Raw genomic sequence first — 25,942 nt, 5'->3', positions numbered from 1 at the left:
GCAATTCGATGCTAATGCAGTACGCCACATTATGTTTTTGTGCTGGTAAAGGGCAGTCAGGTCTGGAGTGAACCAAGGGCTATATCTGTTCCTTGTTCTACATTTTTTGAAAGGGGCAGGCTTATTTAAGATGTTGAGGAAAGCACTTTTAAAGAATAACCAGGCATCCTCTACTGACGGAATGAGGTCAGTATCCTTCCAGGATACCCTGGCCAGGTCGATTAGAAAGGCCTGCTCGCTGAAGTGTTTTAGGGAGCGTTTGACAGTATTGAGGGTTGGACGTTTGACCGCAGACCCATTACGGACGCAGGCAATGAGGCAGTGATCGCTGAGATCATGGTTGAAGACAGCAGAGGTGTATTTGGAGGGCAGGTTGGTGAGGATGATATCTATGAGGGTGCCCGTGTTTTACGAATTTGGGGAGATCAGGAGTGATAATGTGCATAACAAGTCACATAATAAGATACATGAACTCAATCAGTGTACAATAATAGTGTTGAACATGATTTTTGAATGACTACCTCATCTCTCTACCCCACACATAAAATGATGTGTAAGGTCCCTAAGTCGACCAGTGCATTTCAAACAAAGAATTGCACCCATTGGTAGATGGGTAAAAATAAAATAGCAGACATGAAATATCCCTTTGAGCATGGTGAAGTTATTATTTACACTTTGGGTTGTGTATCAATAGACTCAGTCACTACAAAGATAGAGGAGTCGTTCCTCACTCATTTGCCAGAGAGGAAGGAAACAACTCAGGGATTTCACTATTGGGCCAATGGTGACTTTAAAACAGTTACAGAGTTTAACGGCTGTGACAGGAGAAAACTGAGGATGAATCAACAACATTGTTAACACAACAGAATAAAAATATTCCAAAACATGAATCCTGTTTGCAAAAAGGCTAAGTGTTATGTTTGGGGCAAATCCAATGCAATACGTTACGGAGTAGCACTCTCCATAATTTCAAGCATAGCGTGTTATGGGTATGCTTGTAATCGTTAAATTAAGAACTGGGGAGTTTTTCAGGATAAAAAATAAATGGATTGCAGCGAAGCACAGGCAACATTCAAGAGGAAAACATTCTACAGTCTGCTTTACACCAGACACTGGGAGATGAATTCACCTTTCAGAAGGACAATAACTTAAAACACAAGGTCAAATGTCACTGGAGTTGCTTACCAAGAAGACAGTGAATGTTCTTGAGTGACCGAGTTACAGTTTTGACTTAAATCATCTTCAAAATCTATGGCAAGACCTGAAAATGGTGGTCTAGCTAGCAATGAAAACAAAACAATGTGCCATAGTTTGAACACTTTTTAAAGTAATAATTGGCAAATGTTACACAATCCAGGTGTGGAAAGCTCTTAGAGACTTATCCAGAAAGACTCACAGCTGTAGTTGCTGCCAAAGGTGTACAGAGTATTGACTCAAGGGTGTGAATACTTATGTCAATGAGATATTTCTGTATTTCATTTTCAGTAAATGTGCAAACATTTCTAAGAACATGTTTTCGCTTTGTCATAATGGGGTATTGTGTAGATGGGTGAGATTTTTTACAAATATTTTATCCATTTTGAATTCAAGTCAAGGGGTATAAATACTTTCAGAAGGCACTGCTCTTTTCCTAAGGAACTATCTTTCAAAGTGAGTTCCTATGTCATTAATCACACTGATTCAGAGAGGATCTCCTCCCAGCTTGGTTGATATAGACTTGTCATCTGGTCAAGATATAAAGCACACAGACAGCGCTGTGTTCCCTTGTTGGTTTTAAAGTTCACTGTCTCTTAAGCTTAATACTTTACAGAATCAGCTGGGAAATATCCAATGAGAGGTATGTTTTAAACTGTGGATATCTGTGATTGGTTTAACACTGACATTTGGGATTAGATTTTACTCACTAGTTTTTTTTTACCTCTCTCAGTTTTGGCTCTACTTCTTTTTGTGCTTAGTTTCACGACTGAATTTCCAATGTTCTGTGTGTGCATGGTACGAGACCTCCAGAAATCTGTAATGCACAGCTCAGCCAAGCCTGAAATTGTCTGGATTGGGAAGGAAGGCCTGGATAGATCACCTTTCTCTCATTTCCTCGGAGGGACATCCATTTTTGTAAAAAATCTGGAAAAATCCTATATCCCGTCTAAGACGTATGGTCTTTTCTAAATAGAAATGACGCAAAACAATGGCAAGTCCTGTTGTAGCATACCTCTTTCTTCGAATTCAAAAGACCTCCAATAGTCTGGTTCATCCTTGGGAGCAATTTCCAAATGCCGGAAGGTACCACGTTCATCTGTACAAACAATAGTACGCAAGTGTAAACACCATGGGACCACGCAGCCGTCATACCACTCAGGAAGGAGACGCGTTCTGTCTCCTAGAGATGAATGTACTTTGTTGCGAAAACTGCAAATCAATCCCGGAACAACAGCAAAGGACCTTCTGAAGATGCTAGAGGAAACAGGTACAAAAGTATCTATATGCACAGTAAAACGAGTCCTATATCGACATAACCTGAAAGGCCGCTCCGCAAGGAAGAAGCCACTGCTCCAAAACCGCCATAAAAAAAGCCAGACTACGGTTTGCAACTGCACATGTGGATAAAGATCATACTTTTTGGAGAAATGTTCTCTGGTCTGACGAAACAAAAATAGAACTGTTTGGTTATAATGACCATTGTTATGTTTGGAGGAAAAAGGGGGATGCTTGCATGCCGAAGAACACCATCCCAACCGTGAAGCACGGGGGTGGCAGCATTGTGTTGTGGGGTGCTTTGCTGCAGGAGGGACTGGTGCACTTCACAAAATAGATGGCATCATGAGGTAGGAAAATTGTGTGGATATATTGAAGCAACATCTCAAGACATCAGTCAGGAAGTTAAAGCTTGGTCGCAAATGGGTCTTCCAAATGGACAATGACCAAAGTTGTGGCAAAATGGCTTAAGGACAACAAAGTCAAGGTATTGGAGTGGCCATCACAAAGCCCTGACCTCAATCATATAGAAGATTTGTGGGCAGAACCGAAAAAGCGTGGGGGAGCAAGGAGGCCTACAAACCTGAATCAGTTAACCCAGCTCTGTCAGGAGGAATGGGCCAAAATTCACCCAACTTATTGTGGGAAACTTGTGGAAGGCTACCCGAAACGTTTGACCCAAGTTCAACAATTTAAAGGCAATTTTACCAAATACTAATTGAGTGTATGTAAACTTCTGACCCACTGGGAATGTGATGAAAGAAATAAAAGCTGAATTAAATCTTGCTCTCTACAAATTTTCTGACTTTTCACATTCTTAATATAAAGTGGTGATCCTATCTGACCTAAAACAGGGAATTTTTACGCGGATTAAATGTCAGGAATTGTAAAAAACTGAGTTTAAATGTATTTGGCTGAGGTGTATGTAAACTTCTGACTTCAAAAGTACATGAAGATTGACCACGAAAATTGTAATTTTCCCATTCATTATAACGGGGGATCCTGTTTTCTGCAAACAATGTCTGCAGTAGCGCATTCGGCCTTGAACTTTGTGGCTTCAATGAGAGGAGGCTGTCATTTTCCACCTGATGCGCACACACAGGCACACGCACACACACAATGCATATGTTTTACTATCGTTGTGTGAACTTAAACTGTATTTATACACTACTGTTCAAAAGTTTGGAGTTACTTAGAAATGTCCTTGTTTTCCATGAAAACATACATGAAATGAGTTGCAAAATGAATAGGAAATATAGTCAAGACGTAGACAAGGTTATATATAATGATTTTTAATTGTAATAATAATTGTGTCCTTAACTTTGCTTTCGTCGACCTTTGGCATTCTACTTGTCAATTTGTTGAGGTAATCTGTAGAGATTTCACCCCATGCTTCCTGAAGCACCTCCCACAAGTTGGATTGGCTTCATGGGCACTTCTTACGTACCATACGGTCAAGCTGCTCCCACAACAGCGCAATAGGGTTGAGATCCGGTGACTGTGCTGCCCACTCCATTATAGATAGAATACCAGCTTACTGCTTCTTCCCTAAATAGATCTTGCATAGTTTGGATCTGTGCTTTGGGTCATTGTCCTGTTGTAGGAGGAAATTGGCTCCAATTAACCAACGTCCACAGGGTATGGCATGGCATTGCAAAATGGACTGATAGCCTTCCTTCTTCAAGATCCCTTCTACCCTGTACAAATCTCCCACTTTACCACCACCAAAGCATCCCCAGCCCATCACATTGCCTCCACCATGCTTGACAGATGGCATCAAGCACCCCCTCCAGCATCTTTACATTTTTTCAGTGTTTCACAAATATTTTTCTTTGTGATCCGAGCACCTCAAACTTAGATTAGTCTGTCCATAACACTTTTTTCCAATCTTCCTCTGTCCAGTGTCTGTGTTCTTTTGCCCATCTTAATCTTTTCTTTTTATTGGCCAGTTTGAGATATGGCTTTTTCTTTGTAACTCTACCTAGAAGGCCAGCATCCCCGAGTCGTCTTTTCACTGTTGACGTTGAGACTGGTGTTTTGTGGGTACTATTTAATGAAGCTGCCAGTTGAGGACTTGTGAGGTGTCTGTTTCTCAAACTAGACACTCTAATGTACTTGTTCTCTTGCTCAGTTGTGCACCGGGGCCTCCCACTCCTCTATTCTGGTTAGAGCCAGTTTACGCTATTCTGTGACGGGAGTAGTACACAGCATTGTACGAGATCTTCAGTTTCTTGGCAATTTCTGGCATGGAATAGCCTTAATTTCTGCAAACAAGAATAGACTGACGAGTTTCAGAAGAAAGGTCTTTGTTTCTGGCCATTTTGAGCCTCTAATTGAACACACAAATGCTGATGGAATTTGCTTTTCTTTCAAAAACAAGGACATTTCTAAGTGACCCCAAACTTTTGAACGGTAGTGTACATTATATTCAAAATTATTTTTCCCTAACCCTTACCCCTAAACCTAACCCCTAAACTTTACCATAATCCTGACCCTAATTGTAACCCTAGCCCTAAACCTAACCCCTAATCCTAAAATGGTACCCACGATGGTACCCACGATGATACAAGTCCACACGCACACGCGTCCCCCTCTTATTGTCCCATGTCGGATTACTCCATAGGTTGAGACCATGTAAAGCCAGCAATCGATATGCAGTGGATTGTGCAGGTGTGTGTGCTCTCCACCTGAGCCAGCGAAAGTAGTCGGTCAGGACATTTTGTGATCGATAACACACAAAATGTCCTGACTGAGCAGAAGGTCCATTACATTAGCAGATAGGGATTTACCGTTTTACCGTTTGCTATAACCTCTATGTACATGTGAACCTCTGTTTACCTATACGTGGGATTCAAACCTCTGACAGTACTAAAATACATAGCAGATTGTATCGTGGGCTTGGGTATCAATACTATGTTATCTGGATTTGGAACAAGCTGGTATGACACTGTACATAGCTCTCAGTCATTTTGCCATCTTACTTAAAGGCCATTCCTAGACTAGTGATTGTCAGGTCTGTGGGCTGACACTAATTTAGTCCGTTTCCAAGAGCTAGTTGTAATGCAAGTGGTCCTCCAAGAAGAAAATACCCTATATTGTCGGTTCATTTCGCTGTATACAGAAAACACTATACTCAAGTTGGATAAGTCATAGAACTCTCTCAATGATATAATAACTCTACTTGTGTTGTCCCGAGGTGAAATGAAGTGCCTGCATGTTGAACCTCTCTCTCTCTCTCTCTCTCTCTATAAAAGTCAGGCATAGTTTAGGGGGTGGGTAGAAATGAGAGTGAGACAGAGAGAGGGAGAGAGAGTGGCTATACTTAAATTCTTTAACATCATCTTTGGCTCTGGCGTCTTCCCCAATATTTTGAACCAAGGACTGATCCCTCCCCAATCCACCATTTTTTTAAACAAATTTGACCCCAATAACTACCGTGAGATATGTGTCGACCTTGGGAAAATCCTCGGCATTGTCATTAACAGCAGACTCGTACATTTCCTCAGTGAAAACAAATGGACTTTTTACCAAAGACCATTTATTCACCCTGCACACCCTAAATGACAAACAAACCAAAACAAAGGCAAAGTATCTCAACTCAATTTGGCATGAAGGTCTGCTATACAAATTGATGGAAAGTGGTGTTGGGGGAAAAACAAACAACATTATAAAATCCATGTACACAAAATTGGCAAAAAACGCACACATTTCTTTCCGCAAGACCGGGGGGTGAGACAGGGATGCAGCTTAAGCCCCACCCCCACCCCTACATTATAAAATCCATGTACACAAAATTGGCAAAAAACGCATGCATTTCTTTCCGCAGGGCCGTGGGGTGAGACAGGGATGCAGCTTAAGCCCCACCTTCTTCAACATATACATCAACGAATTGGCATGGCACTAGAACAGTCTGCAGCACCCTACTAGAATTTGAAGTCAAATGTCTACTGTTTGCTGATGATCTGGTGCTTCTGTCCCCAACCACGGAGGGCCTACAGCAGCACCTAGATCTTCTGCACAGATTCTGTCAGACCTGAGCCCTGACAGTAAATGTCAGTAAGACAAAAATTATGGTGTTCCAAAAAAGTTCCAGTTGCCAGGACCACAAATACAAATTCCATCTAGACACCGTTGCTCTAGAGCACACAAAAAACTATACATACCTCGGCCTAAACATCAGAGCCACAGGTAACTTCCACAAAGCTGTGAACAAGCTGAGAGACAAGGCAGAAAGGCCTTCTATGCCATCAAAGGGAACATAACATTTGACAAACCAATTACAGTAGGATCTGGCTAAAAATACTTTAATCAGTTATAGAACCCATTTACCTTTATGGTTGTGAGGTCTGGGGTCCGCTCACCAACCAAAAATGCCCAAAATGGGACAAACATTAAATTGACACTCTGCATACAGAATTCAGCAAAAATATCCTCTGTGTACAACGTAAACACCAAATAATACATGCAGAGCAGAATTAGGCCGATACCCGCTAGTTATCATAAATCCAGAAAAGAGCCATTAAATTCTACAACCACCTAAGAGGAAGCGTTTCCCAAACCTTCCTTAACAAAGCCATCACCTACAGAGAGATGAACCAGGAGAAGAGACCCCAAAGCAAGCTGGCCCTGGAGCTCTGTTCACAATCACAAACAGACCACACAGAGCCACAGGATAGCAACACAATTAGACCAAACCAAATCATGAGAAAACAAAAAGAGAATTACTTGGTACATTGGAAAGAATTACCAAAACAACTGAGCAAAATACAATGCTATTTGGCCCTAAACAGAGAGTACACTGTGGCAGAATACCTGAACACTGACTGACCCAAACTTAAAGAAAGCTTTGACTATGTACAGTGTGCATAACCTTGCTATTGATAAAGGCCGCCATAGGCAGAATGGAGAAGACGGGCTATGAGGTGGAAACTGAGCTGCACTTCCTAACCTCCTGACAAATGTATGACCATATTAGAGACACATATTTCCCTCATTTTACACGGATACACAGAGAATTTGAAAATCAACCCAATTTTGATAAACCCTCATATCTATTGAGGAAATGCCACAGTGTGCCATCACAGCAGCAATATTTGTGACCTGTTGCCACAAGAAAAGGGCAACCAGTGAAGAACAAACACCATCATAAATACAACCCATATTTATGTTTATTTATTTTCCTCTTTGTACTTTAACTATTTGCACTTAATATTCCATTTGAAATATCTTTATTCTTTTGGAACTTTTGTGAGTGTAATGTTTACTGTTCGTTTTTGTTTATTTCACTTTTGTTTATCATCTAGTTCCCTTGCTTTGGCAATGTTAACATGTGTTTCCCATGCCAGTAAAGACCTTCAATTGAATAGAGAAAGAGAGATTGTGCAGAGAGTGAGGGATGGGGATGTAGAGAGGAAGAAAGTTGGAGAAAGAGTTCCTGTATCAGTAATGGGAAGCTAGAGCAGAGAGGGGTGTCGAGCCATAACTGTTCTATACGTCCCACTGAGCTTGGCTCATTGATTAAGTCTGCGGGACCAGGGAGCTCCAAACTAACCCCATTTTGAAACAATACACTGTGTGTGTATGAGCGGGTGCACGTTCGCTTGTGTATGTGTGTGCATGCTTGTGTGTGTGTCTGTGTGTATGCACAAAAATGCACTGGAATGTTACAGAATACTGCAGCATTTCTGGAAGTTTCTCTTAGTAAACTTGACCACTTTTAGAAGTTTGTTGAACAACCCTTGAGTGCCTTGAGGTTGAGTTACACTATATATATACACAAGTTTGTGGACATCCCTTCAAATGAGTGGATTTGGCTATTTCAGCCACACTTGTATGCTGACAGGTGTATAAAATTGAGCACACAGCCATGCAATCTCCATAGGGAAACATTGACAGTAGAATAGCCTTATTGAAGAGCTCAGTGACTTCAACATGGCATCGTCATAAGATGATGCCTTTCCAACAAGTTTCAGCATGACAATGACCTCACAAAGCGAGATCCATACAGAAATGGTTTGACGAGATCGGTGTGGAAGAACTTGACTGGTCTGCACAGAGCCCTGACCTCGACCCCAATACATCCCTTCGGGATGAATTGGAACGCCGACTGCAGGCCAGGCCTAATCCCCCAACATAAGTGCCCAACCTCACTAATGCTCTTGTGGCTGAATGGAAGCAAGTCCCCACAGCAATGTTCTAACATCTAGTGAAAAGCCTTCCCAGAAGAGTGGAGGCTGTTATAGGAGCAAAGGGGGACCAACTCCATATTAATGCCAATGACTTTGGAATGAGATGTTCCGATGAGCAGGTGTGCACATACTTTTGGTCATGCAGTGTATGTTCTCATGTCACCGAATTTAGCATTCTTGGAAACATTGAATTTGTGACATATGGCAGAATTTACACAAGTAACAGGTCAATCAATCAACCAATGAATTGTCTCAACTCTGTGTGTGTGATTGTCTGTGTTGTTGGTGCCATTGGTTCTGGCCTTTTGCCAATAACATATTCCATGTTCACTCTTCACTAGAGCAAACTCTACAAAATGTGCACTACAGTACAGTACAGGCTGTATGTAGCACAGTCAGAAGGTATGGAGCCACCCCTGTTTTCTTGACAAGGTATTGATGAGAGGGATCAATGGTATTCCCTTTTAGCTCAAACACTGCTAGCCACAGAGATCCTAATCCATTTTAATATGTCATTCTATGCTCCCAGGCCCATAGGCTTCCATCCGACTAAGAGAACCTATCTTAGATCCATGCAAAACCAGGTAGTTCCACCAAACACCAGTGAACTTGAGGATCGGAAATACTTCCTCTGTCTATCTTCATCTCTCCTTACCTTCTGGTAGTCTTATTAGGAATGAAGTGTGTGTGTGTGTGTGTGTGTGTGTGTGTGTGTGTGTGTGTGTGTGTGTGTGTGTGTGTGTGTGTGTGTGTGTGTGTGTGTGTGTGTGTGTGTGTGTGTGTGTGTGTGTGTGTGCGCGCGCAATAATTGTCATTGCACAACACAAATTCTGCAATAACCGCAGGGCTAAAGCAGACATTTTACATTACCAAGTTAAAATCAGGCAGAAGGTGTGGATAGACAGTTATCCACTACATTTACGTCAATTTTTTCTGATAGACAGACAAACAGAGAGAGCGATAGACAGACAAGCAGAGACAAACAGATACACACACACACGCACACACACACACACAAATGAGACAGTGGTGGATGCTGTTTTTATGCCCAGAATGATAAGCGCTCATTCACCGTCCAACCAAACTTGCTTGACCTCCAGTCTACCAGACAGAAGAATTCCACTCATGAAATTTTTATCAGCTTCTCTCTTATGGAATTAAATTAATTTCTATTGATACAATTTCCCCCATTCATTTGTAATGTTTTTTTATTTGGCTGGTCTGTACTTCCTTGTGCAGGCCTGTGTGTGCATACATAGTTTGTTCAGTGTGGCTTCTTGCATAAGCCATTCCAATATAATCTGTTTTTCTTTTTCCTTTTCATTGCTTCCTTCATTCTTCTTTTTTCAAACGTAAGTAGGTTTGCACAGATTGGTGTGTATGCGTACGTGCGTGCGTGTGTGCGTGTGTGTGTGCATATTCTCAGCCCCAAACCAAAACCCTCCAAAACCCACTTCATCAAAGTTGAACACCACCAAGCTGTAGAAGTATTGTGCGTGTGTGTGTGTGTCTGTGTATGTGTGTGTGTGTTAGTGTGTGTGTGTGTGTGTGTGTGTGACTGCAAGAGTGTGGCTGCCATCTACAGGCAGAACTGTACAACTGCACCTTGACACCACAGAGAAATTCCACTCTTGGTAGAAGCTGTCCGAAACCACAGATCTAGGATCAGTTTACCCTCCCAATCAGGACCTTATACAACATTGCCCTTAGATCAGTGTCTGGGGGAACTTAATCAGTCTCCAGAAGTCCCACCCATCCATTCTCTAACTACATTTCATCTTTACTTTTTCAATCATTGATCTTGACCATAATATGCTAATAGAAGTTAATGAAAGGCATGTGAAAGTATGTAAATTCTCACTATATTGTATTAATGGCACTTACTAGTTGCCAAACATGATGTGATACATTATTGTAGAAGTATAAAATACAGACTTAGTGTGAAATGCATTTGATATTGTTTTTTATCCTCTTAAATCAGTCACCTGAAAAGGCTTGAATGGGACATGGGAATGGAAGATATATGGTGCATTGTCACCTAAGACCAGATCTGGGACCTGTCGTTATAGGAGACAAGTCAGGGACCAGCTGTTAGGAAAAGCCTACTAGAACACTGGTCTGTCTGTGAGAACCAAACGTTTTAGTAACACTTAGACAGTAGGCTGGTTTTCCAACACAGATGAAGTCCTGGATTAAAAGCACTCTCTAGAGCCAGACATCTATGTTCCCATCCCTCACCTTTGTCTTACCCATGGGATCATTGTATTTCTCAACTGTTGTGGAAAACTACCATACCATTTCTCTAAACCAACAATAGCTATAAGAACGTGTAAATCCTCTCCGAGTGAAGTATATTTCTCTGTCTCTCTATGACAAATTAAAGTGTACTGTATCCCGCTCTCCTTTTACTGCACAGTCACTATCCCTCTCGCCTGAGCTACATGAGATGTCAGTCTCTCTCTCTGTCGCTGGGAGTCTACTCTTTTTTCTCCGCAGCTAAATCCACTCTTTCCTTCTCTCACTCCATCCTTCTCTCCAAGTGAAGTGTGTTCCCCTCTCTGTATGGCAAAGTGAAGTGTCCCCCATTCCTTTCTCCCTTTACCGCAAAGTCACTATCTCTCCCTCCACTATCCCTCTCGTCTGAGCTGAATGAGATGTCAATCTCTCCTCTGCAGCGGAGTCTACTCTCTCCCTCTTTGCAGACCACTTTCCCTCTCTCTATCCCTATGCCAAGTCTACTTATTTCCCCCTCTCCGTCCCTAAATCTAATTTCCATTCTCTCTCTTTCTGTAGCTGAAGCAAAGTGAGGCGAACGCAGATACCAAAGAGAAGCTGCCCCTACGTCTAAGGATCTTTGAGAAGTTTCCTAATCGGCCCCAGATGGTCAAGATCTCCAAGCTGCCTTCTGATTTCACTGTGCCCAGAATCAGGTACCCTAACTGGGATACATCAGGGGGGACACAAGAAAGGACAGCACTTCTCTGACCCGGGTTCAGGTCAACACATTCTTTAAAGTTTAAGAATGGTTTCACGTGTTATTAGTTGTACGTACGGGATACACATCGTCCAATGAAATGCTTACTTGCATGTTCCTTGTCGATAATGCAATCCTTCTCGTTTGTCATGTCACTCTCCCTCAGAAAAGGGCAAGTTGGTTTAAGATAGCCCCCAACACTTCCAATTTTGTCTCTGCAGTTTCTCTGAAATACTGCATCACCACAAAAACCTCTTGGTAGGTTTTCAATCCACAATAATAGCAGCTAGCAGCCACCCTGTATAGGACTATAATTAGGGCATTTCCTCATAGTAGAAGCCTTGTTTCTACAGGTTGGAATACTGAACTGTAACCCTTTTAGGATGATGCAATACGATGATACAGCAATACATGTCATGTTTAAGAAGCTGATTAGTGCACAGCTGGGCCCTACCCTCTCGCAGACCTCCCTCTTTCTCCAGCCCATCACTTTGTCACAATAATCAGTCGGTCCGGAATGTGTTTCTCTGTGTGTGTGTGTGTGTGTCTGTGTGTGACAGGGAGAGTTTCATGAAGCAGTTCATCGATCGGCAGCAGCAGGACACCAGCTGTCTGTTCCGCCGTCTCCCTTCTGCATCCTCCTCTTCCTGTGACCATTCCAAGCGATCCGCCATAGAAGACAACAAATACATCGACCAGAAGGTATACACACATGCACGCAAACACACAGACGCGCACACACACGAGCACACACTCCAACAATCCACAACTAAAACATCAACCAGAAGCCAGAAGGTACACACACGGTCTCTCTCTCACATACACACCATACGCACGCAGGCATACACACTCCACCACGCTTCACAACAAGTACATTGACCCTTAAGCCAGAAGGTACACACAATCGTTCTGCCTCTCATACACACACACACACACACACACACACACAAAACATAGTGTTTACCATAGTGATAACACAACGTTTTATCTGACGGTTGGAGGGCGATCAATACAATATGGGGATGTTTGCTTGTTGCTAGATGAAATGTGTTTGTATTTGATAACACTTTTCAAATTTCCTCAAACAATTAGTCTGTAACATCTGTTCTACAAAGCTCCGCAGGTCAATATTCAGCATCAGAGCTCGCAACCTCCTGGAGAAGGAAACTACGATCAATAAAATTCTCCGGTAAGAATGATTCATTCATATCCACACCACCGACACCACAAGTCGTTCTGTTTAGGTGACAGAAACATCAGATCGACTATGGCAGACTATGCCAGATATATGCCAGATATATGTCAGATATATGTTTTTATTTTCCTAACATTCAGTTCCAAGTCTTGAGTGCATACTGTATAGTTTTGGAAGAATCACCTTGCTATATCCAAGGACACTATTGGTACTATTTTCTACATTGTAGTATAGTAGTGAAGACATCATGACTATGAAATAACACATGTGGAATCATGTAGTAACCAACAAAGTAGACACCCTTTGCCTTGATGACAGTTTTGCACACTCTTGGCAATTCCCATTATGACAACCGAGTTTCATCTTAGCGACTGTCTCAAACAACAGTCCAAACAACATGTATGCTTGTTAGAACGCAACATTTATTATGACATTTAATGGCAAATCTCTATGAAATCCTAGTGTCTCGTGATTGAAGTCTGTATCTTTGGTGCTAACATTAGCAATGCTAGCTAGGCAGCCAACCATGCTGCATCTGAAATAGTGGTTTCAACAATAACAGCCAAATACAGACACTCGTTGACGCGCGCGAGCAGGGTGGGCGCAATGATCGAATAACATGTATGTGGACATTAATTTTGCGACGCACGCGACAAGAGCGTTGTGGTCAGCATTTTAGATACTTACCCAAGAAGACTCACAGCTGTAATTGCTGCCAAAGGTGTTTCTAAGTGAGCTGAATACTTATGCAATGACTATATTTTATTTATAAAAAATTGGTCACCCCTTCAAATTAGTGGATTCGGCTATTTCAGCCACACCTGTTGCTGACAGGTGTATAAAATCGAACACACAGCCATGAAATCTCCATAGACAAACATTGGAGCTCAGTGACTTTCAACGTGGCACCGTCATATGATGCCACCTTTCCAACAAGTCAGTTCGTAAAAGGTTTTGCCCAGCTAGAGCTGCCCCGTTCAACTGTACAATTGAAGTCGGAAGTTTACATACACAGGTTGGAGTCATTAAAACTCGTTTTTCAACCACTCCACAGGTGTATTGTTAACAAACTATAGTTTTGGCAAGTCGGTTAGGACATCTTCTTTGTGCATAACACAAGTAATTTTTCCAACAATTTTTTACAGACAGATTATTTCACTTATAATTCACTGTATCACAATTCCAGTGGGTCAGAAGTTTACATACACTAAGTTGACTGTGCCTTTAAACAGCTTGGAAAATTCCAGAAAATAATGTCATGACTTTAGAAGCTTCTGATAGGCTAATTGACATCATTTGAGTCAATTGGAGGTTTACCTGTGGATGTATTTCAAGGGGCTACCTTCAAACTCAGTGCCTCTTTCCTTCACATCATGAGAAAATCAAAAGAAATCAGTTAACACCTCAAAAAAAATTGTAAAGGTCCACAAGTCTGGTTCATCCTTGGGAGCAATTTCCAAACGCCTGAAGGTACCACGTTCATCTGTACAAACAATAGTACGCAAGTATAAACACCATGGGACCACGCAGCCCTCTGACCGCTCAGGAAGGAGACGCGTTCTGTCTCCTAGAGATGAACGTACTTTGATGAGAAAAATGCAAACCAGAACCACAGCAAAGGACCTTGTGAAGATGCTGGAGGAAACAGGTACAAAGTATCTATATCCACAGTAAAAGGAGTCCTACATCGACATAACCTGAAAGGCCGCTCAGCAAGGAAGAAGCCACTGCTCCAAAACCGCCATAAAAAAGCCAGACTACGGTTTGCAACTGCACATAGGGACAAAGATCGTACTTTTTGGAGAAATGTCCTCTGGTCTGATGAAACAAAAATAGAACTTTTGGCCATAATGACCATCGTTATGTTTGGAGGAAAAAGGGGGAGCCTCGCAAGCCGAAGAACACCATCCCAACCATGACGCACGGGGGTGGCAGCATCAAATGGTGGGGGTGCTTTGCTGCAGGAGGGACTGGTGCACTTCACAAAATAGATGGCATCATGAGTTAGGAAAATGATGTGTATATATTGAAGCAACATCTCAAGACATCAGTCAGGAAGTTAAAGCTTGGTTGCAAATGGTTCTTCTAAGTAGACAATGACCCCAAGCATACTTCCAAAGTTGAGGAAAAATGGCTTAAGGACAACAAAGTCAAGGTATTGGAGTGGCCATCACAAAGCCCTGACCTCAATCTCATAGAAAATGTGTGGGCAGAACTGAAAAAGCGCGTGCGAGCAAGGAGGCCTACAAACCTGACTCAGTTACACCAGCTCTGTCAGGAGGAATGGGCCAAAATTCACCCAACTTACTGTGGGAAGCTTGTGGAAGGCCAAACTGTTACAGACCTATATCCATCCTGCCCTGCCTTTCTAAAGTCTTCAAAAGCCAAGTGAACAAACAGATCACTGACCATTTCGAATCCCACCATCCCTTCTCCGCTAAGCAATCTGGTTTCCGAGCTGGTCACGGGTGCACCTCAGCCACGCTCAAGGTCCTAAACGATATCATATCCGCCATCGATAAAAGACAGTACTGTGCACCCGTCTTCATATACCTGGCCAAGGCTTTCAACTCTGTCAATCACTGTATTCTTATCGGCAGACTCAACTGCCTTGGTTTCTCAAATGACTGCCTCGCCTGGTTCACCAACTACTTCTCAGATAGAGTTCAGTATGTCAAATAGGAGGGCCTGTTGTACGGACCTCTGGCAGTCTCTATGGGGGTGCCACAGGGTTAAATTCTCGGACCGACTATTTTCTCTGTATATCTCAATGATGTTGCTCTTGTTGCGGGTGATTCTTTGATCCACCTCTACGCAGACAACACGATTCTGTATACATCTGGCCCATCTTTGGACACTGTGTTAAGAAACATCCAAACAAGCTTCAACACCAGACAACACTCCTTCCGTGGCTCCAACTGCTTTTAAATGCAACCGATCGCAACCCACCCGCCCGAATAGCATCACTACTCTGGACGGTTCTCTTAGAATATGTGGACAACTACAAATACCTAGGTGTCTGGATAGACTGTAAACTCTCCTTCCAGACTCACATCATCTCCAATCCAAAGTTAAATCTAGAATTGTCTTCCTATTTCGCAAAACAAAGCGTCCTTCACTCATGCTGCCAAACATACCCTCGTAAAACTGACTATCCTACCAATCCTCGACTTCGGCGATGTCATTTACAAAATAGCCTCCAACACTCTACTCAGCAAATTGGATGCAGTCTATCACAGTGCCATCCGTTTTGTCACCAAAGTCCCATATACTACCCATCATTGCGAACTGTATGCTCTCGTTGGCTGCTCCTCGCTACATATTCGTCGCCAAACCCACTGGCTCCAGGTCATCTATAAGTCTTTTCTAGGTAAAGCTCCGCCTTATCTCAGCTTACTGGTCACCATAGCAACACCCATCCATAGCACGCGCTCCAGCAGGTATATTTCACTGGTCATCCTCGAAGCCAACACCTCTTTGGCCGCCTTTCCTTCCAGTTCTCTGCTGCCAATGACTGGAACGAATTGCAAAAATCACTGAAGTTGGAGACTTATATCTCCCACACTAACTTTTAGCGTCAGCTGTCAGAGCAGCTTACCGATCACTGCAGCTGTACACAGCCCATCTGTAAATAGCCCATCCAACCAACTACCTACCTCATCCCCATATTTGTTTTTGTTTTTCTGCTCTTTTGCACACCAGTATTTCTACTTGCACATCCTCCTCTGCACATATATCACTCCAGTGCAAATTGCTAAATTGTAATTACTTCGCCACTATTGGCCTATTTATTGCCTTACTTCATTTTTACACTGTGTATACAGATTTTTTTCTATTGTGTTATTGACTGTATGTTTGTTTATCCCATGTGTAACTCTGTGTTGTTGTTTTTGTCGCACTACTTTGCTTTATTTTGGTCAGGTCGCAGTTGTAAATGAGAACTTGTTCTCAACTGGCCTACCTGGTTAAATAAAGGTGAAATAAGAAAAATGAAAAATAAATACAATGTAGTATTGTTTTATCTAAAAATGTTTGTTTCACTGAGTCAAATTGTTCTCCCTTCCTCCTCTGAGGAGCCTCCACCGCAGTCAGTAGACATTAAATCATAAAATTACACAAACTGTGGAGGACATCACTAAATACTTCATAATAACAACCGAGTTACTGCCCTCAAAATGGAACATTTCAATGATTTGCAATGTTAAAAAACATGAATATATGAAAACAATATTTTTGTGAACCAATGTTTCATTTTGGAAGAAACATGATCTGAAGAAGGGCAATACAGTGCCTGATTTCATAGACAGACTCTTTATAGAACTTCAATTCCTGTCAAACAACACATCTTTCTCAGCATTCAACCTTCATAGAAATGTGTTGAGTGAGATACTCCTTTAAAGGTATTCATCAATGTTAAATACATCTTCATGAATGTGCTGTGAAGGCTTCATCTATGCTGGTAATAGTTGCGTCATGTATGCAACCTTTAAAGAAAGTGTTACGAAATAGTTTTTGTGTATTTCCACTGGTTTTCTGTATCAATTATAGAAAAATAGTGTAGTACTTCTGATGTTCTTATTCCCAAGGACACCCATCCCGAGGAGAGACCCACAAATTGAAAAGCCTGATTTAACCCGCTGATATCACAAATGAAATTCTGAGTCATAGGAAACACAGCAGAGCATTGCCATTATTTCTCTGGCACGCATTAGCTTCACAAACATGCACACAGCCATGTACACACATGGCTTGTACCTCAGCTACCAAACAGCGTATGCTAAATGGATACGTTCAGGGCCAACTACTGAAAAGTGCTCCATCCCCAGTGTCCAACACCATATACAGCAAGAACGCAGGTCTTGTACATTCACAAGCACGTGTACTCACGCACACACACACACACACACACTCCTGACAGATTCACCTGTGTGATCTGGTAATTGGATGATTAAACATCTGTCACGGCGGTAAATTAGCCAGACTAGTGTGCGTGTGCGTGTGCGTGTGCGTGTGTGTGTGTGTGTGTGTGTGTGTGTGTGTGTGTGTGTGTGTGTGTGTGTGTGTGTGTGTGCATGCGTGTGTTCCTTCCTCTCTTTCTCCTCAGCTGCCAAACAGACACTAGATCTGAAGTCATCACACGTATCGTCTGGGCCGCCCACCCTCTCTCTCTCTCTATCTTTCTCACTCACACGCTCCTTCTCGCACACTCACAAGCAACACACAGACACACACACTGCTGAAGTCCAGTTAGTCATTAGCCGGGTTCTGGAACATGACTCTGCAATTACCTCACAATAACAGGATGTCCTAATCGCCAGAGTAACTAATATAGAATGATAATGTGAATAGGGCCTGCTTTGGATGAGTAGCCTGTTTGACTGCTGAGGGGAGGGAGAGAGGTGTATTTCCATGGATATTCTTCATGTTTTGCTGTCAAAGTACCCAACCTGACACACAACACACATCACCGGCTGGGACTGCCCCTGGAGCATTTAGCGTTGAAGTGCCTTGTTCAAGTGCACAATGGCGGTCTGAAGTATATGGGATATTGACGTCGTTAACTCTCCAGGTGCCAGCTCACTCCCTGCAGATTTCGCCCTGTCGGTTCAGGGATTCGAACCAGCAACTCCTCCTCTTCCATCCGTTCTCTTTAACTTCGAGGCACCGTCACTCTTTATTTCTGGTCTATTTTGACTGCGTTGTGTGTATTTGGACTGTGCTGTGAATGTGTTTCCTGTTCGGTGTGTTTCAGGGCTTGTACCAGACAGCGTATGCTGAGTGGATCCTTCGAGGGCCAACCACTGAAAGAGCGCTCCATCCTCAGTGTCCAACACCATATACGCCAAGAACGCAGGTCTTGTACACACACAAGCACGTGTACTCACGCACGGGCACACGCACACTGATGTACATACAAAAACAGGCAGGCATGCACACCATGCACATATACACACACACACAATCTCACACCAATGGTATATTTCAAAGCTCTGTCTTAACCTTTGACCCTGTGCTCTCTCTCCAGGTCTCTGAGACATGGCTCCACTAGTCAGAGGATCAGCAGAGGAAAGTCCCTGGAGACACTCACACAAGATGTGAGAAACACACACACACACACACACACTGTTAGGAATGGAGGTATTTAATGCTTAGTTGAACAGGACACTTCCATTTCCACATCCCATCCCTAGGGGGCAACAGCCCAGGGCCAGATGCTTGGCGAGCGCCAGTAAGACTTGATCAGTGATATCGGTGTACTTGCTGTTTACCTACACTATTCTGTAAAAAGAACATACATGACTTTTCCTGCAGGCACAAAATCCTCTCATGGGCTCTCAATTTAGCCTATTTAACTGCCTGCTGATTGGCCATCAATGGGCTTCAAATTGTTGTGTGGGTTAGGCCACCAGAACATTCACACATGCCCCAATCAGCAAGAAGTTGTCTGGAGTTCACGAAGCCGTGGAAGTGAAGTCCACACAGTTTCAATGTTATTAATTCAAACTGATATCGGTTTCGGGAAAAAATGCAACTGCTATCGTTTTCCATATCGGTGCCCATCACTAATGATTACTTTGTGTCATGGCATGCATTTTTGTTTCTTTTTGTACACATTATTATTTTGTCACCATGAACATTGCATGCTGCTTTGGCTGGCCGACTAGCAAGAGTCAGAGCAGAGATCACACTGGCACCCGGTAAGTACACTACCACCCTAGGACATGCATTCAACACAGCTCCACTCACTCTTACTTTCACGTCTCATACACACAGTTATGTCAGGTTATGGACCAGGTAGTCAGGCTAGGACCCCTAGGCGTAGCAAAATGTGACATATTTGTAGGCTGGCTACATGGTTTCGTTAACACATACACACACTCGCACACACCCTGACCCTTCTTTCCTCTCCCTTGTAGCATTCCAGCACAGTGCGTTATCGTAACGCCCAGCGAGAAGATAGTGAGATCAAGATGATCCAGGAGAAAAAGGAGCAGGCCGAGATGAAGCGGTATACACACACACACAAACTCTCTCTCACACGCGCACGCACGCACACACATATTTTCACACTTTCAGCAACTTAAGTCCTTTGCTCCACTCTTGAACCTTTGAAGTTTGCGTCATTATTTGTTTGACAAAAATACCCTGCATTTTAAGGACAGAATGAAACGATCGTGTCTTCTTTTCCTGTGTTACCTATGCGTTGTTACCATTGTGTCTGTTTACATTTTGTGTGTGTGCGTGCGTACGTGTTTGTGCGTGCGCGTGTGTGTGAGCAGGAAGGTCCAGGAAGAAGAACTGAGGGAGAACCATCCTTACTTTGACAAACCTCTCTTCATTGTCGGGAGAGAGCACCGCTTCAGAAACTTCTGTAGGACTGTAGTGCGGGCACGCTTCAATGCGTAAGTTAAGACCAATGCTTTCCCTGAGGCTGTAGACCAGAGGAGAACGACTGCCCCCTCTCAATGAAGCCACAGAAGTTCAAGGCAGACCACGGTACTGCAGGCATTATTTGCAGAAAACAGGTTCGCCCATTATACTGAATAGAAAACTGGCAATCTCTGTGGTCAATCATTGTATAAATCAAACTAATTTCCTAGACAATCATGGTGCCAATAATTGTTTCTATTACACCAGATGGTCCTTGAACTGACTATTTTTCAATCGCACACAGAAAGAGTTAAAAGGATAACTGAGTTGCTAATGGCAGCCTGCAGTACCCTGGTCGAACTTCAACTTGAGTTACTCAATAAGAGGGTCACTTCCTGGAGTAGCTCCAACTGTGTGTGTTATGTCTCCATGAGACGCCATCTTAACCGACTTCCTTTGGCTTCAATGCTCTATTAATGGACTATCTATTCAAATGACTATCTGCATTGACCCTTTTATTTAATGGATTATTTTTGCACCGATCTTCTAATCTAACCCTCTATTGATCTAACACACACAAACACAGAAGTCAGCTCAGACAGATCTCGCTCAGAGATTTTTCATTTAAAATGGAAAATGAATGTGTTGGTGCATCGTATCGCATCGAACCAAATCGATTAATTCTCCAATCTAGCCGAATCGCACCGAATCGTTTCAAACCAATACGCATCATTCCTGTAACATATCGTAGCTCCTTTTATCTAGATACGTATCGAATCGTCTTGAAAGCGGGAAAAAGCATATCACTACTAGTCACCTTACAGCAATCAATCAAATGTATTTATAAAGCTTTTTCATCAGCAGTTGTCACAAAGTGCTTGTACAGAAACCCTATAGGAGAAAGCCCTGCCTCCAGTTGTTTGCTTAGAAATTCTAGGAACAAAAGGAGGCCTGCGTCTCGTGATCGTACCGTGCGTGTAGGTATGTACGGCAGGATCAAATTGGTGAGATAGGTAGGAGTAAGTCCATGCAATGCTTTGTAGGTTAACAGTAAAACCTTGAAATCAGTCCTAGGCTTAACATGAAGCCAGTGTAGAGGCTAGCACTGGATTAATATTATACATTTTTGGGGTTCTAGTCAAGATTCTAGCAGCCGTATTTAGCACTAGCTGAAGTTTATTTAGTGCCTTATCCGGGTAGCCGGAGAGTAGAGCATTGCAGTAGTCTTAATGTTGACGTGGCAAAAGTATCGATGAGCTTTTCTGCATAATTTTTTAACAAAAAATTTCAGATTTTTGCAATGTTACTTAAATGGACAAAAGCTGCTGATATGTTTGTCAAAAGAGAGATCAGGGTCCAGAGTAACACAGAGGTCCTTCACAGTTTTATTTGAGACGACTGTACAACCATCAAGATTTGTCAGATCCGACAGAAGATCTCTTTGTTTATTGGGTCCTAGAACCAGAATCTCTGTTTTGTCCGAATTTAAAGGAAAACATTTGCCACTATTCACTTCATTATATCTGAAACACAGGCTTCCAGGGTAGGCAATTTTGGGGCTTCACCATGTTTCTTCGAAATGTACAGCTGTGTGTCATCTGCAGAGCAGTGAAAGTTGACATTGTGTTTTTCCAATTTACATCACCAAGATGTAGCATACAGTGCCTTCAAAAAGTATTCATACCCCTTGACTTATTCCACATTTTTTGTGTTACAGCCTGAATTCAAAATGGATTAAATATAATTTTTTCTTTCACCATCTACACACAATACTCCATAATGACAAAGTGAAAACATGGTTTTAGAAATGTTAGAATTTCTTTTGAAAATGAAATACAGAATAATCTCATTTACATAGGTATTCACACAGTCAATAAATGTTAGAATCACCTCACTTAGAAACATACTAGCAATTACAGCTGTGAGTATTCTTGGGTAAGTCTCTAAGAGCTTTCCTCACGTGGATTGTACAATATTTGCACATTATTATTAAACAAATTCTTCAAGCTCTGTCAAGTTGGTTGTTGATCATTGCTAGACAGCCATTTTCATGCCGATTTAAGTCAAAACTGTAACTAGGTCACTCAGGAACATTCAATATTGTCTTGGTCAGCAACTCCAGTGTATATTTGACCTTGTGTTTTTAGGTTATTGTCCTGTATTCAGACATGAAGTTAATTTCTTTGCCGTTTTACTTTAGTTTCTTGATGCAAACAGGATGCATTTTTTTGGAAGATGTTTTGTTTTGTACAGGCTTCCATCTTTTCACTCTGTCTTTCAGGTTAGTATTGTGGATTAACTACAATGTTGTTGATCCATCCTCAGTTTTATCCTATCACAGCCATTACATAATGTAACTGTTTTAAAGTCCCCGTTGGCCTCATGCTGAAATCCCTGAGCAGTTTCCTTCCTCTCCGGCAACTGAGTTAGGAAGGACTCCTGTATCTTTGTAGTGACTGGGTGTATTGATACACCACCCAAAGTGTAATTAATAACTACACAATGCTTAAAGGGATATTCAATGTCTGCTTTATTTTGATTTTGACCCATTAAGTAAATTCTTACTCCTGAATGTATTAAGGCTTGCCATAACGAAGAGGTTGAATACTTACCGACTCAAGACATTTCAGCTTTTCATTTTTAATTAATTTGTCAACATTTAAAAAAAACTTAATTCCACTTTGACATTATGGGGTATTGTGTGTAGGCCAGTGACACAAAATCTTAATTTAATCCATTATAAATTCATGCTGTAACACAACAAAATGTGGAAAAAGTGAATACTTTCTGAATGCACTGTATATAGTGAAAACAATAGTGGTCCTAGAACGGAACCTTGAGGAACACCGAAACGTACCATTGTTTTGTCAGAGGACAAAACATCCACAGAGACGAACTGATATCTTTCTGACAGATAGGATCTAAACTAGGCAAGAACTTGTCTGCATAGACCAATTAGGGTATCCAGTCTCTCCCAAAAAATGGGGGAATCAATGGTATGAAAGCGCCACTAAGGTCTAGGAGCATGAGGACAGACACAGAGCCTTGGTCTGATGCCATTAAAATGGCATATCTACCCTTACCACTCCAGTATCCCTGCACATGTATATATGGTCTTGGCGCTGACCCTGTATATAGTTTACTTACTATATACAGGTTTGTGTTCTTTTTATTTATATTTCTTGTACATTTTTGTTCTACTTTACATTATTTTGTAGTACCACTGTTATTGATTACTGCATTGTTGGGAAAGAGCTTGCAAGAAAGGCATTTCACTGTACTCGTGCACATGACAAAACAACTTTAAACTTGGGAAGCTGTTGAGTCTGTACACAGGAATGAATGGTGTCATGTGATCGACGGCTTTGTCCATTCATATATACATTCATTGCTGTAGACTCACAGGGTGTCTAACATCTAAGGGCAAGCCAATCACAGGCTATGACTGCAATAGCATGTTAAACCCTCACAATGTCTTCGGATGAGTTGTAATAAGTTTAGCCCTTGTTAAATACAGTTAGGAGGACTTGCACGTCAGCAAAGAAATTGAAAAGAGGAGGGGTGCGCACCAACCAAGGCAGAAGTGTTCAAGAACGAGGCTCTACCAAGGAAAAACATTCATATTTACTATAGCTCAAGGCATACTATTACTTTGTTAATACCCATTTATTCTGTGCTGCAATGTGACGCGCTACCCAAACTGTTTTAGCAACACATGCTATGAAAAAGGAAATATAATCTGTTTTCATGTCTATTTGTTTGTCCATTTTTGTCCAGATCCAAAACAGATCCTGTAACAGGAGCGGTGAACTCCAAATACCACCAGCTTTAGTAAGTCTTCTACTCCTATTGTTGATGGGTAAATATAGCATAATCGGGTGTTGTTTCTCTTATTTCGTATTGTTATTTATCTAAAAAAAACAATACCAATCTCTTATGAGGGATGAAGATTGCAAAACTAAAAAGTTGTGAAATGGGTTTTTAACGTTGCTTTAAACTGATTGGAGTTCTGCCTAGGTTCCCAGGCTCCAGCTCTCTGAAAATAGATAAATTCATTTCTATCTGGGCGCCAGGGGACTTTCATATAGATCTAGCTGGGATGGTGCTGTAGGGCTGCAGTGCGGTCGGATACATGCGCATGCACGAGTACAAACACACACAATGCACGCATTAGCATACAGACACATAACACAAACGATGCATATGTGCAACAACGCCGAACACACACACGCAGGCATGCACACTCAATCACAGTCCGTAGATGATCCCACTCATTATGGAGTCTGTGTGTGCGGTTTTCTAAGTCATATTATTTCATCAGAACTGAAACAAAGTAGCATGGCCCACTTACAACTCACACTGCAGTGATGGGTCTACTAAGGATCTGCATGTGTTCATTCCTTACTAAACTAGTGTGTGCTTATGCCTGTGTATGTATGTGTGTCTGTGTGTGTTTATGCCTGTGTGTGTATGTGTGTCTGTGTGTCTGCACATGTGTGTACATGCATGTACGTCTGTGTGTGTGTGTGTTGTGTGCCTGTGCGTGTTCTTTATTCCTCAGTGATCTCCTGGGGCTGGTTACCTATCTGGACTGGGTGATGATCGTAGTGACCATCTGCTCCTGTATTTCCATGATGTTTGAGTCTCCTTTCACCAGGGTCATGCATGTACCCACTCTACAGGTAACTGATATACCGTCGCTGCCATCCATGTCCACCGCGCAACACACACACACACACACACACACACTCACGGCATACTGTGTAGACCAGTGGTCACCAACTTTTTCTGAGTCGAGATCACTTTCACAGTCAAAAAGCAAGCCGAGATCTACCGCTCAGAATTATTTTAGCCTAATAAAAACGGTTATTTAGGAATGAGATTTGTGCAGTAGGCCTAGCCTGCGAATATTGTTCTTCTCGGACCGTATTATATTTCAAAAACACCGGCTTTGATAACAAAATAGATCAGTTGGTTTAGCACTTGCGAGGCACAGCTGAGCATAAATTTAAATAATTTGCTAATAATTCGATTTTTTATGTTACTGGACTGATGGTCATGGTGCTGGGAGATAAAAAAACAACAAAGTGAAATCATGACGTCAGTGATCTTCAGGTCGGAGAAGTCGGAGCTCTAGAAAGATGCCAGAGTTTCCGAGTTGGATGAGCGTTCAAAACTATTTTTCCCAGTCGGATCTCGTTTTTTTACTGAGTTCCTAGTTGTTTTGAACACAGCATTAGTCTCAGCGGAGGGAGAGAGAGAGCAGCAAGAGGGTCCGCCTCTCACGGTCCCTGCTCTCTCCTTCCTTCCCTCTGGTGAGACTGTCCAGAGACACCGTCTTCTACCTGATGGCGAAACTCGAGTTGCATCTGCCTCGTGCACAAATTCATGTTGTTCCTATGACCAAAGAAAGTTAAATATTCCTCGATATTAAAATAAACACGACGAGCTGCTAATAATAATACAAGTTCATTGCAGCTGCAGCGCGAGTGGGGAAAAGAGCGTTTTATGTTTTGTAAGTGTTGAGTAAAAACATTGTTGACAGTGCTGAATAAACCTAGATGTGAACTGACTCATAAAAACAGCAGCTCTTTGCTGTATTCTATAACACTCTCTCTCAGTAATAAACCAGAAAGAGTGACTAAATCATTCAATATGGTTACTGGGCTATCTGATCATAATCTGACACTTATAGCCAGAAAGCTGTCTAAGAGCAGGTTTAATCTCTCTACTGTTAGAAAG

At 42.1% G+C, this 25,942-nt stretch overlaps 1 protein-coding gene across 10 annotated transcripts in view; it reads left to right on the top strand.

The window, feature by feature from the left end:
• The window catches only part of nalcn (sodium leak channel, non-selective), a 272,502-nt gene that overhangs the window by 212,848 nt on the left and 33,712 nt on the right, over positions 1–25,942 (top strand). For 7 of the 10 annotated variants that reach the window (XM_055870947.1, XM_055870944.1, XM_055870942.1 and 4 more), the window contains 10 exons: positions 11,454–11,590; positions 12,195–12,336; positions 12,750–12,823; positions 18,582–18,683; positions 18,855–18,924; positions 19,495–19,527; positions 19,747–19,838; positions 20,110–20,232; positions 23,978–24,031; positions 24,762–24,882. In XM_055870947.1, coding sequence (XP_055726922.1) covers positions 11,454–11,590; positions 12,195–12,336; positions 12,750–12,823; positions 18,582–18,683; positions 18,855–18,924; positions 19,495–19,527; positions 19,747–19,838; positions 20,110–20,232; positions 23,978–24,031; positions 24,762–24,882 — 948 coding nt within the window. The remainder of the gene's footprint in view (positions 1–11,453; positions 11,591–12,194; positions 12,337–12,749; positions 12,824–18,581; positions 18,684–18,854; positions 18,925–19,494; positions 19,528–19,746; positions 19,839–20,109; positions 20,233–23,977; positions 24,032–24,761; positions 24,883–25,942) is intronic. The other 3 variants (XM_055870946.1, XM_055870945.1, XM_055870950.1) reach the window with 1 other exon arrangement.

Source organism: Salvelinus fontinalis, chromosome 19 (genome assembly GCF_029448725.1).
Source record: "Salvelinus fontinalis isolate EN_2023a chromosome 19, ASM2944872v1, whole genome shotgun sequence".
Classification (NCBI taxonomy): Eukaryota; Metazoa; Chordata; class Actinopteri; order Salmoniformes; family Salmonidae; genus Salvelinus; species Salvelinus fontinalis.
Note: the sequence above shows the minus strand (reverse complement) of the source record. Positions and strands in the feature narration are given on the sequence as shown.